Raw genomic sequence first — 18,434 nt, 5'->3', positions numbered from 1 at the left:
ACAGAAATTAATGACACATACAACACAGAACAAAATTATAAATGGCTGTTGCAAAGGAGCACGAGGATGTAAAGAGCAACTAATAATAGATGCAGAGGTGACATATCAAGCTAAAACTAAACAAAGGTCGCTAGACTACGCATACATTGATTACCAAAAAGCTTTTGATAGTGTACCTCACTCATGGTTACTACAAATATTGGAAATATACAAAGTAGATCCTAAATTGATACAGTTCCTAAACATAGTAATGAAAAATTGGAAAACCTCACTTAATATCCAAACAAATTCAAATAATATCACATCGCAGCCAATACAGATTAAGCGTGGAATATACCAAGGAGACTCATTAAGTTCTGCCTTGCTCTGAACTCACTATCCAACATGCTAAATAATACAAATTATGGATACAATATTACTGGAACATACCAACACAAAATCACACATTTGTTATACATGGATGATCTAAAACTACTGGCAGCAACAAATCAGCAACTCAATAAATTACTAAAGATAACAGAAGTATTCAGCAATTATATAAATATGGCTTTTGGAACAGACAAATGTAAGAAAAATAGCATAGTCAAGGGAAAACACACTAAACAAGAAGATTACATATTGGATAACCACAGTGACTGCATAGAAGTGATGGAAAAAACAGATGCCTATAAATATCTAGGATACAGACAAAAAATAGGAATAGATAATACAAATATTAAAGAAGAACTAAAAGAAAAATATAGACAAAGACTAACAAAGATACTGAAAACAGAATTGACAGCAAGAAACAAGACAAAAGCTATAAATACTTATGCTATACCAACATTGACCTACTCATTTGGAGTAGTGAAATGGAGTAACACAGACCTAGAAGCACTCAATACACTTACACGATCACAATGCCACAAATATAGAATACATCACATACATTCAGCAACAGAAAGATTCACATTAAGCAGAAAGGAAGGAGGAAGGGGATTTATCGACATAAAAAACTTACATTATGGACAGGTAGACAACTTAAGAAAATTCTTTATAGAACAAGCAGAAACTAGCAAATTACACAAAGCAATCACTCATATAAATACATCGGCTACACCACTGCAATTTCATAACCACTTCTACAACCCTTTAGATCACATAACATCAACAGATACAAAGAAAGTAAATTGGAAAAAGAAAACAGTAGATGGCAAGCACCCATATCATCTAACACAGCCACACATGGATCAAGACGCATCCAACACATGGCTAAGAAAAGGCAATATATACAGTGAGACGGAAGGATTCATGATTGCAATACAGGATCAAACAGTAAACACCAGATATTACAGCAAGCATATTATTAAAGATCCCAATACCACAACAGATAAATTCAGACTTTGCAAACAACTAATAGAAACAGTAGATCACATCACAAGCAGATGTGCAATACTAGCAAATACAGAATACACCTGAAGACATGACAATGTAGCAAAAATAATACATCAAAAACTTGCCATACAACATAAACTAATAAAACAACATGTTCTCACATACAAAGCAAGCACCACAAAATGTACTGGAGAATGATGAATACAAATTATACTGGAACAGAACCATTATAACAGATAAAACAACACCACATAACAAACCTGACATCATACTCACCAATAAAAAGAAGAAATTAACACAACTAATCGTAATATCCATACCCAACACAACAAATATACAGAAGAAAACAGGAGAAAAAATTGAAAAATACATCCAACTGGCTGAGGAAGTCAAGGACATGTGGCATCAGGATAAAGTTGACATTATACCAATTATACTATCAACTACAGGAGTCATACCACACAATATCCACCACTACATCAACGCAATACAGCTACATCCGAACGTATACATACTACAGAAATCTGTAATTATTGATACATGTTCAATTACCCGAAAGTTCCTAAATGCAATGTTACATATACTGTACAGTTAAAAGGAAGTCACGCTTGATCAAGGTCCGCGTCACTTTCCATTTTTAACCAGACATAATGTCTGAGAAAGGAAAGAAATAATAATAAATAATAATATTAATAATAATAATAATAATAATAATAATAATAATATACAACTACAGAAATCTAATTATTGATACATGTTCAATTACCCGAAAGTTCCTAAATGCAATGTAACATATACCGTACAGTTAAGAGGAAGTCACGCTTGATCAAGGTCCGTGTCACTTTCCATTTTTGACCAGACATAACGTCTGAGAAAAGAAAGAATAATAATAATAACAATAATAATAATGCAACCTCTCAACTATGTCCCATAAATGTTTCATGGGATTCATGTTGCATGATCTGGGTGGCCAAATCATTTGCTCACATTGTCCCGAATGCTCTTCAAGCCAATTGTGAACAACTGTTGCCTGGTGACATGGTGCACTGTCATCCATAAAAATTACATCATTGTTTGGGAACACTGAGTCCATAAATGGCTGAAAATGGTCTCCAAGGACCTGAACATAACCATTTCCAGTCAATGATCCCAGTAAACACAGCCCACACCATTATGGAGCCTCCACCAGCTTGCACAGTGCCTTGTTGACAACTTGGGTCTAAGGCTTCGTGGGGTCTGCATCAGACTTGAACTCACTATCAGCTCATACGAACTGAAACTGGCACTCATCTGACCAGGCCACAGATTTCCAGTAATCTAGTGTCCAACTGATACAGTCACAAAACCCGGGGAGAAGCTGCAGATGACATCACACTGTTAGCAATGGCACTCATGTATGCCGTCTGCTGTCATACCCTGTTATCACCAAATTTTGCCACATTGTCCTACTGGATAAATTCATCATATGTCCCACATTGATTTTTACAGTTATTCCAAGTAGTGTTGCTTGTCTGTTAACAATGGCAACTCTATGCAAATTTCACTTCCCTCGGTTGCCAATTGAAAGCCGTCGGAAACTGTGTTGTCCAAGGTGGGAGGTGATGTCTGAAATTTGGTATTCTCGGCACCCTCTTGACACTGTGAATCTCTGAATACTGAATTCCCTAACGATTTCCAACCCAAAACGTCTCATGCGTCTAGCTACAACTCCCATTCCATGTTCAAAATCTTAATTCCTGTCGTGACGCCAAAATCATGTCAGAAGCCTTGTCACATCCATCACCTGAGTACAAATGACAGCTCCACCAATGCTCTGCCTTTTTATACCTCGTGTATTCAATACTACAGCCACCTGTATAGATTCATATCACTATCCCATCACTTGTCACCTCAGTGTAAGCAATGTTGCACATTCAAATGCAACTACTATCAATTTATGCTAATGTAACTACACATGGCACCTCCTGATGTGATATCTAGAGATGTTGAAATTTCCTAAGGTAAACCCGGTAAACCTCTAAATGTTTCTATTGAAAGGACGGGCACAATGTATACTTATAATGAGACTGATGAGGTGTGATCAAGATAGACAGATGTAAGTTATGGATAAATTTCAACTTCAAAAATACTAAATTAATTACTTGCTGAAAATTCTGTCTTCACATATATTTTGCTCAACATTTGCTCTCATATTCCAGGAGCATGCCTCTCCATCACTGTCAATCAGTTTCACTTCTGCCAAACTAGGAAATTGTTTGGTCTGAGTGACTTTCATTAATATAAAGAAATCTACATTTAGCATTTAACAGACAGATGCAATGAGATCACATCATCTTCACTGTAACCTAGGCACGTAACTACTGAACTTTAAGTGTTTATCAGATTTTAATACATCCATATACATAAATAGTTGTGGGTCAGAAGCATCTTGTCACCTGCATGTTCTGCACTACCACGAGAACGGAAAGATGATGACAATGAATCCCAGTTTCGCTCTTGTGGATCAATACCAAATTTCGCACATTCCATTATTACATCATGGTCTTCCATATTTTTCCACCTGTAAACAATAAAAACTTTCAAAAAATAGCAAAACTTATCGATGTCATATATCCATAAATGGACAACACAAAATACTCCATGTTTGTTTTCCCACTGTTAACTATTTTAGTGCAGTGTGTCACAGACTTGCTTATCAAAAAGAAATAATTATATATACTTAACAACTGGGCACAAGATACTTAAGAAATGAACCAAATAATATAACCTTGTTAAAACAACTGAAAACAATCAGTAAATCCTACTGTCTCAGGTCACACACACAACATAATGCCACAGGAGTATTTTATTATTATATATGTCTGTGGCAGAAATGGGAGGGATGCAGGTCGTAGTCATCTTCTTCTTCTTCTTCTTCTTCTTCTTCTTCGGTCCAAAGACTGGTTCGATGCAGCTCTCCGAGTTACTCTATCCTGCGCAACCCTCGTCATCTCCAAATAACTACTGCAACCTACATCCTTCTGATTCTGCTAAATGTATAATGTGAGATTTTACAGTTAACTGTTTGCTACCCATCTAACACATCATATATTCTTAGTGATGTCATTCTGTTTCACTGATTCACTGATTCTGAAGCAAAGGACACTACTGCCTGATTCTTATTTTGAGGTTGGCTTATCAATAATCTGAGGCTATTTCACTTCTGAAGATGACAGTTTAAACTGTGGAAACCAGTAAAGTGAACCAAATAAAAATTCATTGTGCAGCTGACAAATGACTTCTTATCTCTGTTGAAATATTCTGCTGCTGCTGAACAACAGCTATGAACAAAAATCTATCCAGTACCTGCTCATTAGTTACATGATCTACCCATCTACTCTTCAGCACTCTTCTGTAGCACCACATTTCAAAAGCTTCTTTCTCTTTTTGTCTAAACTATTATCATCCACATTTCACTTCCATACGTAGCTAAACTCCAGACAAATACCTTCAGAAAAGGCTATGTAGCACATAAGCCAATACTTGATGTTTAAGTTATCTTCTTCAGAAATGCTTTCCTTTCCATTGACAGTCTACAGTTTATATCCTCTCTACTTTGGCTATCATCAGCATGCATAAGGATTCAAAAGGATCATTATCTATGCTATTTCCGCACCACAGATTTATTCTTTAACTGAATAATGTCTATCAGTCCAGCTGTACTCTGTTTTGTGTTCTGGATAGCTAAAAATTATATTACTTCATTCTTACTCAGAAACACTTCAATGTTACAAGAATTAAAACTTCCATGATGAAGGACATGCAGCTACCAGAGGAAGAAAGGGGAAAAATTAAAACAAATGCCATAGAAATGTGAAAAAAGCAAATTAAGTAAGAATATCACCAACACAGGCACAGACAGATTGCTACTTGCCATAAAGATGACATGTTAACTAGCAGACAGGCACAAGGGAGAGACACTTACACAAAGCTTTTGGCCCCAGCCTTTGTTAGAACAAGAAACAGAAACACACATCATTCATTCACAGAAGCCGAGCTGCCAAAGTTGGGGGTCATGTTCGTGTGAGGTGTGCTTGCTTGTGTGAATGAATGGTGTATTTCTCTTTCTTATTTTGACACAGTCTGTGGCAAAAAGCTTTGATGTGTAAGAGTTTAATTGTGCCTGCCTGCAATATGTGATCTTCAAAGTTAACCCTTTGAATGTCAGGGTGCTGATTCCTTGGTACTCTGCTTCGTCTTGTTTAGCTTACAGAATCGGGTGCTAGATGGTGTTGGCGTATTGATTACAGATGCTCTTTGCCTCGAGATATGTGTAGGTCGATAGCTATCGACAACTGAGCATCGTTTTAGTGAAACATTAGTGTTCGATTATTCCGCTTTTGCATCGTTTGTTTATTGAGGTCATGTTTCACTGTACATGTTTACATTCTGTTTACTGCATTCTACGTTGTTCTTTCTGCACAGTACTGTTATTTATCATTGTTTCTGTGTGTTTTTCTTCACGTTAAGAGTTTACAGTTTATTTTCTCTGGTTTTTGTGAAAAATGCGACCTACACCAGGCCACAGCAGAGGACTTACCGACGAAGAAATTTGTGAACTTTTAGAATGTACTAGTCATACAGAGTGTTTTAGCGAAAGTAGCAACAGTTCAGAAAGTGACAGTGATGTACTTGACAATATTGTGAACGAAAGTGAAGACGAAATGGAAGATGTACAATACACTGAAGTAATTGCACCTGAAACACTACAGTTATTACCACATTCATTTCAAGAGCTGCCAGGACCAAAACATATGCCGCCAACGGGATCTCCTGTGATAGAATATTTCAATCTGTTCTTTACTACAACACTGCTGCAGCTTATTGCAACGGAAACAAATCACTCAGCTAAACAGTTTATAACTAAACATGCTATATTGTTCAAACTGTATAAGAAATGGAAGAATGTAACAAGTACTGAAGTAAGAGGTTTTATTGCTTGCTTACTAAATATGGGACTCAATAAAAGGCCCACAATGCTCTCATACTGGAGCACAAAACCATCACAGGCATTTCCAAGCTTTGGTAAAATGTTTTCTGCCCACCAATTTAGGCATCTTATGAAATTCTTTCATCTTGTGGATAGTGAGAAATATCCAGCACCAGGCCATCCTGATTATGATCCATGTATCAGGTACCAGCCATTGGTAGATCATGCTAATAATATATTTTGACATCATTACACACCTCATGAACAACTTAGTATTGATGAGAGTCTAGTTGGCACTAAATGTCACACTTCCCTATTACAGTATTTGCCAAACAAACACCACCACCGATGGGGAATCAAATTCTGGATGCTGTATGACTCTATAATGCACTATTGTCTTGGGTTTTATACTTTCAGAGGTGCCAAAAGCCAAGAAGATAAGGCTGAGATTGCAAGACATGGCTTAGGATACTGTGTTGTCCAGAAGTTACTGCGTTTGGGCAGTTATTTGAACAAGGGATATCATATCTTTGTGGACAACTTTTTCATGTCAGTACCATTTGTAAAAGGTCTTTATAAATTAGGTACATACATTACTGGCACAGTAAGAAAAAACAGGAAATATTTGCCAGAGCAATTTAGAAAGAAATTTGGAATTGGGAAAAAGATGTATTGTAAGTCGGGTCCGGTACTAGCATGTGCGTACCGAGAGAAAAAGTCCCAGCGTACCCCTGTTCTCTTATTGCCAAGTTAAGTTGGTGTTGGTGACATTGAAGTCCAAAATAAAAATAAAACAGTATAAAAGTCAGAAATAATACACCAGTACAACCAGTATATGAGTGGAATAGACACATCCAACATGGTGCTGTATGCGTATTTGGATGAGAGGCGAACTCTTCATCATTGGAAGAAGGTAGCTTTAAACATAATGTCAAGAATGGTGCTGAACTCTTACATATTATACAAAGAGCATAATAAAGGAAGGAAAGTTGTTTCCAGATATGTATATACTGTAATGATAATTGAAGCCTTGTCGGATGAATGGCTGCAAGAAAAAAATGCAACTGATGGTCCTCGTGGTTCTCCGGGTTTGAGAAAACTTCCAGAGAAGAAAGAGTCAAGATGCTGTGTGTGTACTAGTGAGGGAAGGAAAAGAAGGTCAAGAACTGTTTGTAATAGATGTCATAAGGGGTTGCATGGTGAATGTTTTCCTAAACACAAATGCTAAGTCATACTGTAGACATGAAAATTCTGCAATGTTCTCTTCAAATAAATAATTATTATCTTTCTAAATAATAACACAAATTTCATATCCTTCATGTCATTTTACTCAGAAATGTGTGCAGATTCTATGGATTGTAGTTAGCCTTCTTAAATTGAAGCACAGTGTTGGATATATGGAATCAAAGTCAAATTTATAATATTTAAAAAATATATATTTTATATGGACTGTCACAATCAAATTCATTTGAAACATTATGATAATTTGTGTAAGCCATAATATTCTACATACTTTTATGGATAAGTGGTAATTTTTTCATATTTTTAAAGCGAATACTGTGTGATATATGGCAATTTAAATAGACTGTAGCATAACAGTATAAATACGCATGACATTTTTAGCACACACCACTGCAAAAGGGTTAAGTTGCAATATATCTTTTCCTATATCGTTGATATCCCTACCTGCAGTTTCCATTGTTAAATTAAGTAGAAATTCATTTGATGTCCTCAACATTTACAACCTAAAAGATACAGTAAAAGCACTACTAAATGGAAAGCAAAGAGGAAAGGGACAAAAGGACAGGATCTATGATAGAGATAAATTCAGAGAATAAGGTTAATAGTAACACTAAAACCTGCCAGGTTACGCGAGAGCGTTATGGTCAGCCTGGATGTTGTTTTTAGGCAGTTTTCCATATCCCACTAGGTGATTACTGGGCTGGTCCCCATGTTCCGCCACAGTTACACCACTCATAGCCATCTGAACACGTTCGTACTATTTCATGGCTTACACTAGATGTTGACAGCTGGGGTACACTACTTCCATCCCAGGGGATGCGGAATAATGACAGGAAGGGCATTCGGCCACCCTCCGATACTAACATAGCGAAATCCATAGTAACAAGGCCAACCCTGCATTGAAGTGGAACAAAGGCCACAGGAAATGATGATGGAGGTTAATAGTAATACTAACAATACACACTGATAGCTGAATTAAAGATAGCTGCTCAATCAGCCAAATACAATGTTTCCTTGTGGTATGTGGCAGAGATGGCATTAAACCTCACTGGCCATCCAAACATCACACAATATCTACAACACAATGTCAGTATTTTTTAAGTATGAAATCTTTATGATTTTAAAATTTATGGGGATGTCTGTGGAACACAGGTTGTTGTGTCCACGTTTTACAGTTGTCAAATGCTGCCATGGGAACCAGGATGGCTCCGTCCTATGCTAACCTCTTCATGGGCCGCATGGAGGAGGCTTTCCTGAAGACCCAACAGCTGCTTCCCCTGGCCTTGTATAGGTTTATAGATGACATCTTTGTGGTCTGGACTCATGGTGAAGAAACACGCCTTAATTTCCTCCATAACCTCAACTCCTTTTCGAATCTGAATTTCACCTGGTCCTTCTCCAAAACCCAAGCCACCTTCCTGGATGTTGACCTTCATCTTGTTGAAGCTCACATCCACACCTCTATCCATATCAAACCCACAAACAAACAACAGTACCTTTACTTTGATAGCTGCCATCCATTCCACATCAAACGTTCCCTTCCCTACAGCCTAGGTATTCGTGGCAAACGTATCTGCTCCAGTGATGAATCCCTCAACAATTACACCAATAACCTGACCAGTGCTTTCCTCTCCCGCAACTATCCTGCAGACCTTGTCCACAAACAGATCTCCCGAGCAATACATTCCTCCCCGTCGAACAACAATGTGACTACCCCCAGACCACACAGAAGCATCCCCCTTGTCATCCAATATTATCCTGGCCTCGAATACATCAACAAATTACTCCGCCAGGGATGTGACTTTCTCAAGTCAACCCCTGAAATGAGATCATCCCTTGACAAAATTCTCCCCACACCACCCAGAGTTGCCTTTAGTCGCCCCCCCCCCCCCCCCCAAACCTCCGAAACATCCTGATTAAACCCAACAATATTCCCAGACTACCTTCACTACCCAGCGGTTCCTAATCCTGTAACCGACCCCGCTGCAAAACCTGCCCCATAAATCCCCCCACAACCACCTACTCCAGCCCCGCTATTGGTAAAACAAACACAATTCAAGGCACGGCCACGTGTGAAACTACACGTCATTTATCAGCTGACATGCCTGCACTGCACAGCCTTTTACATCGGTATGACAACAACTAAACTGGCTGAGCGCATGAACGGACACAGACGAACTGTCCGCCTAGGAGATGTCCAATACCCAGTAGCGGAACATTCCCTCCAGCATAATTCTAGGGACCTAGGAACCTGCTACACCCTATGTGCCATTTGGCTTCTCCCACCCAACACCAGTCCCTCTGAACTGCGGAGATGGGAACTTGCACTCCAACACATCCTTTCATCCCGCCATTCCCCTGGACTGAACCTACGTTAAACAACCTCACTCCCATTTACTCTTCAGTCTTCTCCTCTTTCCCTTTCGTCTTTAGCCATTCACGCATCTTTTCATCCTACATAGTTGTGTTCATCTTTATACTGTATACCTTTTTACTTCTGTATGTATCCCCTTTCGTTTGAAGCTGGCACAGTACTTACAGTAGAATATCTTTGGCTTCCCTCTGACAACCATGCCTCCATCCTTGCTACCCTCCCTGCTTTCCTTTCCCTGTTGCTTCATAACCTGGGTTGTGAGTAACTGAATCCACTTTCCCTTCTTCCCTTTCTTTCCCCTCTCTCCTCCCTGATGAAGGAATATTTGTTCCGAAAGCTAGGAACGTAAATTTTCGCTTCTGTTTTTTGTGTATCTATCATCTGTACTGAGCTGCGGTAAGTACTGGCCAGCCCCTCTATCTCTTCGTTAAACACTGTCATATGTCACTTATAAGTTCTGTTTTGCTCTTTTTTGGTAGTTTCTTTTACTTCTCCTGTTTCTGTTGTTCCTCTTGGTCATGGCCCCCACCCCTTGAAAAAAAAATAGCAAGAAAAAGTTTTATCTTCCTATCACGACCCCTTCCAGTAGTAGTAGTAGTAGTAGTAGTAGTAGTAGTAGTAGTAGTTTCCTCAAAGAGGGTAATAGATTAATCTTTAACTTAGTACAAAGTCGCAAGAGAGAGAACCTAACTGAATAAAGATGGAAAAGGATATAAGCCATGCACTATACAAAATAACCTTCCTAGCTTTTGCCTTAGGCAGTGTCCTACATGAGCGACATAAGCAAGCGACAGCACGTGACCGCTTCAGACGACAAAACACAACCACAGGTGTAGTTGCGGAAATGTCCTATGTGAGCGACATCTGCGTTGCTGCCTGTCTCCTGCTGCAACTGGCAATGTTTTGAATTCAAACGTGTTTGGATCTTGTCGCTGCATCACGTGCGGTAGAGAGAGACAGCCACGTGTCTTCTCGTCAAAGCAGTGGAGCAGACGCGATGGCAGCTATGAATTACTTAACATCCGATTTTACGAAAACTATTCAGTGAAAACATTTGATTCTTCCACATCTTATAGCTTGATATCTTTAAACGATAAAGGTCTGAATTTATTTTCATTAATTGTGTTAGTTACTGGGCAGCACGAAATTGGGTTCATGGCTGCACGAAATTTAAGAATTTGCAGAGGTAAAAGCACAACCCGTAGACATTCCATATAAATCTATCTTAATTCTATTTAAAGTTGAGACCGGTATGATATCTCTTTTCACTCTTGAGGTATTGGTTGTTGTATCTTCTTCGGGAATCAAGAGGTCCTAAAAATTATTATATCTCATTAACAGTTCAAGATATCGAAACGAAGAATTTTGGAAATGACAGCACACAGCAAGGACTATTTTATCATATGACTAACACTCAATGCATTTTTGTTAATGTGTGAGCAGAGCCAAAACAAGACACACTATAACTTACACCGTGAGGTTTTGTCCAAATTTTCATAGCTAAACAAAGGGAGAGAAACAGGTAAACAGGGTATCAAAGTAACCAGCATGAGGTCTAGTTTGAGCTGCTGCTAAGCTATGTAAATGAAGTGTCAAAAATTTCATCTGTCCAAGGCCTAGCTATTTTGCACATAAAAAGATACATTGGTGCGGTATTTAAATGTCAAAAAGGCTTCCTTTTCAGGTAAATGAGTAGTCAGTAAGATCATGCTTTCTGATTAAAACTTGAAATTAAAAAATGAAAGAAATCAGTCAAATATTTTATGAAATGATTTGTGTAAAAGAAATAAGTAGAACAGAGAAACGTTCTACATGCCTCTGAATGAGGCTCGAAATCATGAACAGAAAATGAGGTGCACCAAACGTTTCCCTAATATTTTTTATTTCATACCTTTAGACAAATCATTACACAAAACGTTTGACTTTCTTTTCAAAAATTTTGTAAGCTTTACTTTTACGGACTATTTAGAGTAATTGAAATGCTTGGCATTAACAATGACTGCTGATGAATTATGTTCACAACATCAAATATCTGTAAAATTTCATGGTTCATTGTAATTTATTAGGAATTAAATGTGTGTGATATACTGGGATAGGTGTGAAGATCATGTTATTTGGCAAGACCTTAAAAATATACTTAGCGATGCAATGTAAACACTATACATAAAACTTTGTATACAGATTGTATCTGAGTCAGTAAAAATATAAGAACGACCTGGTATTGATCCCATGACCTTTTCCTACCACGTATTCATGAGCTGTAAACACTACCCCTACACCACACCTAGCTGTTGCAAAATGTTATCAATCTGTGTACTTATGTTAGTATTTAGCATAGTTAATCACATCGTAGTCATTCCTCTGCATTTATTGGCTGTTGAAAGTTCTTGATCACGTAAAAAAAAAAAAAAAAAAAAAAAAAAAAAAAAAAAAAAAAAAAAAAAAAAAACCTTCATATTTAATTTATTGATGAGATACTCAAATGCTCCTCTGCTCATTCATGTGTATTCGACGAATTTGTCTGGTGATCTTCATAGTTGATACTTAGGAAATTCTCCATGGAGATTGCTCCCTTTGTAAATTTCATCCACAGCATTCCATTTCGCTTTATTTTCTTAAGTAAACCTAATTCTGTAGCCTTACTCTTCAGCTACAGTATTCTACAGGTTAGGGATGCCGTTTTATTGAAGCGGCTGATTGGCTCTAAGCTGCCATCTTGTAGCGCGACATAGTCGCTCGCACACAGGACACCCAAGCTTTTCGCCCGATGCTGCTGCTTGTCGCTGGAGTGTGTCGCTCACGTAGGACACGGCCGTAGTGATTTAAGGAAACCACAGGAAACAAAAATCAGCACAAATCTACATGAACACTCATCTGGTGTCTCAACTACTGTGCAATATCTGTCAGCGGCGTCTATGAAAGACAGAAGTTATTTATTTAACAGTTTGGTAGAGAAATGCATTGTATTATTTCACACTGTAATTACATTATAATCTTAGTGCAGTGTGATAACTATCTATTACCAGGTTTCTCATCTGATTGTTAGTCAGGTTCTGTTCAGTGAAGTGATATGAAGGCCAGTCTGAAAAGTTTAATTATCTCCTTGAAAAAATAATTTATATAATTAAGTTTTTTTGTTTGCAAATAGATGTCTGCAGTCCTGATGCGCACTGAAATACCCATGGCACAGTACCACATCATCTTGTTGGAGGGGCCAAAATAAAAGGGGCAACCCACCGGTAAGATGGAGAATTGTGCAGTAATGTGCCTTTGGCAGCAGCAGAAATATAACAGACATTCAGACCAACAGGGACGGCTAAAGAAGTCATATGGTCTGACACAGCTGCTACCTACAGCCTAAGTTAACATAGGACATCAAGTTGCACAAGAGCAGCATTTGCAGAATCCATGTTAATTTGTAAGGATAAGGTTTCTTCAGTTTTTTATAACGTTCATAATACACAAGCATGAAACTTGTTCTCTTATGTGACAAAAGACTGACGTTAGCAATACAGGTCTATAGATATACGTCTGTTTATCACCGATTCTTCAAGACTGAAATGACAAGCACATCAGTTATTTTCTAATCTGAAATCATTTATCAAATACAATCACCATATTCATTTGGTGATTGGAAGGAAGGACAGTAACACAACCATCTCCAACTTCAGATCAAATTTGGCATTGTGTCCTTTTTTGTATCAGCTGTTTCAGTCCTAGTATGTTCAGCACGTGACTAGAACAGATGGTTTTAACTCCATTACTAAATTTAGCTAACCTTACAACATCTTCAAATTTTCTGTCAGTTAGGTCAGCTAAACATCACTTTAGACTTCACTGAAAACTTTTCACACAGTCCTCCTTATGACCTTTTGAAATTCATGAGATTAGCAAGAAAAATCAGAGTTACAAACCTCCACTGTAATTTGACTTTCTCAAGAAAGATGATTCAAAAGTTTAAATGTCTATCTTTCAGTGTATGTTATGAAGGAAAGCATAATTTATGAAGTTACAGAACATTTGTGAATATCTGGACACATTTTAAGTCAGTAAAAGGTAAGTTCATGTCACTCACACACACATACTGTTTTAGTTCAACCAAATAACTAGCAAACTAATTTAGAGACACAAGCCATTGTCTTGCAAAAAAAATATAAAAGTATTTCTGTTGCTAATTAGGAATGTACTACATACAAGATATCACACGATTTCATAATCTAGTCTCTGTTAATACACTATACTAATAATCAAATACTGTAAAAATTGTAATGCAACCTTACATAGTTGATTTCAACATTGAGTAACAATGACCGATACATACCTAGTTGCTGCAGTTTCAGCATCTTTTGTTGCCGTTACAAGAAGCGGGTGCATCTTGACAGTATCTAACATAGGCTGAAAATACCAGAAAGCATGTTTTAAATTCAGAACAAAGTTGCCATTACAACCAATGCCAGAATATAACGACAAAAGCATAAAATTGAAAATCTCAGTTTTTAATTTGATATAAGTCTTTCAAATTTATTCTAGATTATATTGTAGGGATCAAAATAGCTTACAAAATTTAAAAAAATGAAATTACGGTGTGCTATAATGGTAGTCCTATTCATCTAGAGTCTTGCCGGCATGAATATTCATGCACACTCACCACACTCCCAGAGAAATGGGAAAGGGGAGGAGGGTTGTCGTGGGAGTGGGGGAGGTGGGGGTGAGGGGAGGGGAGAGACAGACAGCAAAGAATGAGCACTATTCAGTACTAATTGTATGTTGTCTTTAAAGACTGGCATCATGTACTAATTTCTTTATAGCACCAACGACAAACGACCATAAAGTGATGACTAGGACTAGGATTTTTAAGGGTAGGACACGTATTTTTTGGTAAGACTGACATGTTCCTTAAATACATACTAATGCTTGTTATGGAAAATCTAAATGAACAGTCAGCACCATGTAGGGGCACAGGTGCAAGCGCACACACTTGCGCGTGCATCTGAGCAGGTATACAGTCTACCTGAACTTCCTTACAACATAAATGAATTAGTGAAATTTTTAAGCCATATTTATGCATATGTGCCCATTTCTCTCTGACAGAGCGTATTTTAGTAACTAAATGGCCATTTTTATTATACTTTCACACTTTCATGAAGTAAAGAACTTTTGTCATGCAATTTGTTTATTCCGAGTTACATTTTTCAAACGTGCGCATCTCATTTCGTTTCCTGGAAAATGACAAATATCTGCCTTCCTCCACTATTTCGTTTGAATTCACAACATGAATTTCACCTTACACAACAGTGAGTGTATAGCCTATAGTTCTATATGAGCAAGCACGCACTTAAGACATTCTGGGCCCCTGACTGCTGACAAGTATATTACTGTGTTAATTCTCACTGAAGTCAGAAGTGTATGCAGTATAGTTCAGAAAAAATGCCAAAAGTTAACCAAAGTATTCAAGTAAAATCACAACAGTTCATATCTCAATATGATGTATCTTCAATTAATGGGGTAAAATACTGTACTGTGTACCAAGCAGTCCCTTCCGTACAGCCCAGCCACCATGGTCATAACATCTGCAGTGACAAGCAGTCCCCCTCGAAATATACCAAGGGTCTCAATGAAGCCTTCACTGACCGTAATTATCCTCCCGACCTTGTACAAATACAAATCTCCTGTGCCTTATCTTTCCAGTCTCCCACCACCTCCCAAAGTCCCATCATCCAGCCACAGAGGAGCTTTCCCCTCATAACTCAGTACCACCCAGGACTGGAGCAACTGAATTACATTCTCTGCCATGGTTTCAATTAAATCTCGTCATGCTCGAAATGAGAAATGGCCACTATCCTTCCCACCCCTCCCACAGTGGTATTCCACCATCCACCATACCTACACAATATACTCATCCATCCTTACACAACCCTTGCTCCCAATCTCTTACCTCATGGCTCATACGCCTGTAATAGACTTAGATGCAAGACCTGTCCCATACATCCTCCCATCACCACCTATTCCAGTCCAGTCACCAACACCACCTATCCTATCAAAGGCAGGGCTACCTGTGAAGCCAGACATGTGGTCTACAAGCTAAGCTGCAACCACTGTGTTACATTCTATGTGGGCATGACAACCAACAAGCTGTCTGTCTGCATGAATGGCTACCGACATACTGTGGCCAAGAAACAAGTGGATCACCCTGTTGCTGAACATGCTGCCAAACATGATATCCTTCATTTCAATGACTGCTTCAGAGCCTGTGCCCCATGGATCCTTCCCACCAACACTAGCTTTTCTGAATTTCAGAGATGGGAACTTTCCTTGCAATACATACTACATTCCCATAACCCTCCTGGCCTCAACCTTTGTCAGTCACTGTCCTCACCCATCCAGCCCCAGCCCCTTCCCTTTCCAGCACTACACAGTCGTCATTCCACCACCACACTCTGTCTTTTTATTTTTCTCCTTTGCTGCTGCTTCCGCCCCCCTCACCACCTTTCCCCGGCCCACCACCTAATCTGCAGCACTTCACTCTCCGCCACCCCCACCATAGTATTCCCCCCCTCCCCGCCCCACCCTCCTCCTCATCCCCACCCAGTCGCCACTCCCCTCATGCACTGTTGCTGCTGCTGCTGCTCGCAGTGTGGCTTCAGTTGCCTGAGACTGCCGGCGTGTGTGTGCGTGTGTGTGTGTGTGTGTGTGTGTGTGTGTGTGTGTGTGTGTGTTTTTGTTAATGTAGGCCAATGGCCAAAAGCTTTAATCGTGAGAGTCTTTTTGTTGTGCGTATCTGTGACTCAGCATCTCCATTATATGGTGAGTAGCTACTTTCCTTCTCATAATACTGGTATTGTAAACTGAGTGATGTAAGAGTAATTACAGAGAAGTCATTTAACGTTCAGCAGCATGAGGCAACAGAAAAACACAAATTTGGAGTAAAAGGGATTTAAAGTGGAAAAACACTACAGAAAATTGTGCTAGGGCAGTCCCACCATTTTTATTCACGATTCTGAGAAGAACTATTTACAGCTTTCCTCTGTGCTGAAATTCCCTGGAGTAGAATGAACCACCTAAAATTTTGCAAATTCTTAGAAAAATACACAGGGAAATCTCTTCCTGATTATTCAACATTAAGAAATGACTGTAGCATTCAAAGTGGTGAAAAAAAATTGCAAGAAATCAGACAATGGGTTGCAAATAAAAAAATAAGGCTCTCAAACAATGAGTCCACAGGCCCCATCGGAAGATACACTACAAATGCCATTGTGGGGACTTCGGGAAAAGATAGAAAGGGCGAAAAGTTATTATAAACTGTAAACATTTAGAAAAAGTATAGTTCTCTACCATTAGTAAACTGTTCAATAAATCTACGAGTGCTATATGGCCTGAAGGCATTAACAATGACAATAATGTATGCTGCCCCTTGTACGGTAAAAGCTGACAATTCACTAAGAGCATTGGACAATAATATGGTGCATATCACCTTTTTTTAGCTCATGCCTTAGACAGAGCTGCAGATGAGACAAATTGTAAATCCAGTGATGTTAAATTTATTGTGTGTGTCAAAAAGGTATATTTAAAAGTCCCTTTATGTGTTGCAGCAATTTAGTTATAAGCTCAGGGCATTTCCTTGCCACCCCTGCCCAATCTGACAAGATGGGGGTCTCGGACTGATGTCTGCAGTTACTACTGGAAGAACTTCAACACTACGAAAAGCACCAGTGATTCATCTGATAGTAGTGAAACTGCTTCAACTGGATTAGCCCAATAATTAATGTCAAATGCTTATGTTTCAGGCAAACTTTTGTACATGAAGTCAATTTTTTAATTTATTCCTGTTGCCGTAACTGCTTAGGAGTAATCAGAAGTGCGATCAGTGAAGCACATAGAACAAGTGGGAAAAAAAATCACCATCTGAAGATGGCCAATATAGACCAAAACTGGCAGTCTGACGACATGAAAATTTGCGGCCATAGATGTGAAATAAAGGAAACTTATTCTATATTTGGGTCACTGTTCAATTCGCGAAGATGTTGCAGCTTGTGAAGTGAAAAAATGTGTATAAATTAGAAGCTATTTCTGGTAGAGTGGGGAAAGAAGTGTCAAAGAAACAGAAAAAAATTAAAAAATACAAAGTGCTATCGAAAATTTTTGGGACTGGTGCTATCATATGTTGAAAACCTTACCTTTGGACTAATGGTCACCACCACCCTCGAAGTAGTTCCCATCCGCACGTACACACACCGGTCCTAGCGCTTCTGCCACTGCTCAAACATTTTCTGGAAGTCCTGTTCTTTGAGGGTGTTTATCACTGCCAGCGATGCTTCTTGAATCCTATCTAGAGTGTCGAATCGACGGCCTTTCAACCCGAGTTTCAGTTTTGGGAATAGCGCTAAGTCACAAGGTGCCAAATCTGGCGAGTACAGTGGGTGGGGTACAACTGCCATGTTTTTTGCCAAAAAGGTCCTGGTGAGCAAGGACATGTGA

General features: G+C 38.7%; 1 protein-coding gene across 2 annotated transcripts in view; it reads right to left on the bottom strand.

Annotated features, from left to right (window-relative positions):
- The window catches only part of LOC126480669 (hamartin), a 234,346-nt gene that overhangs the window by 133,583 nt on the left and 82,329 nt on the right, over positions 1–18,434 (bottom strand). For both annotated transcript variants that reach the window (XM_050103892.1, XM_050103893.1), the window contains exons 7-8: positions 14,281–14,354; positions 3,810–3,934 (exon numbers count right to left, since the gene is read on the bottom strand). In XM_050103892.1, coding sequence (XP_049959849.1) covers positions 3,810–3,934; positions 14,281–14,354 — 199 coding nt within the window. The remainder of the gene's footprint in view (positions 1–3,809; positions 3,935–14,280; positions 14,355–18,434) is intronic.

The sequence above is a fragment of the Schistocerca serialis genome, chromosome 5 (genome assembly GCF_023864345.2).
Source record: "Schistocerca serialis cubense isolate TAMUIC-IGC-003099 chromosome 5, iqSchSeri2.2, whole genome shotgun sequence".
NCBI classification, from domain to species: Eukaryota; Metazoa; Arthropoda; class Insecta; order Orthoptera; family Acrididae; genus Schistocerca; species Schistocerca serialis.
This window is presented reverse-complemented; position numbering and strand designations above follow the sequence as displayed.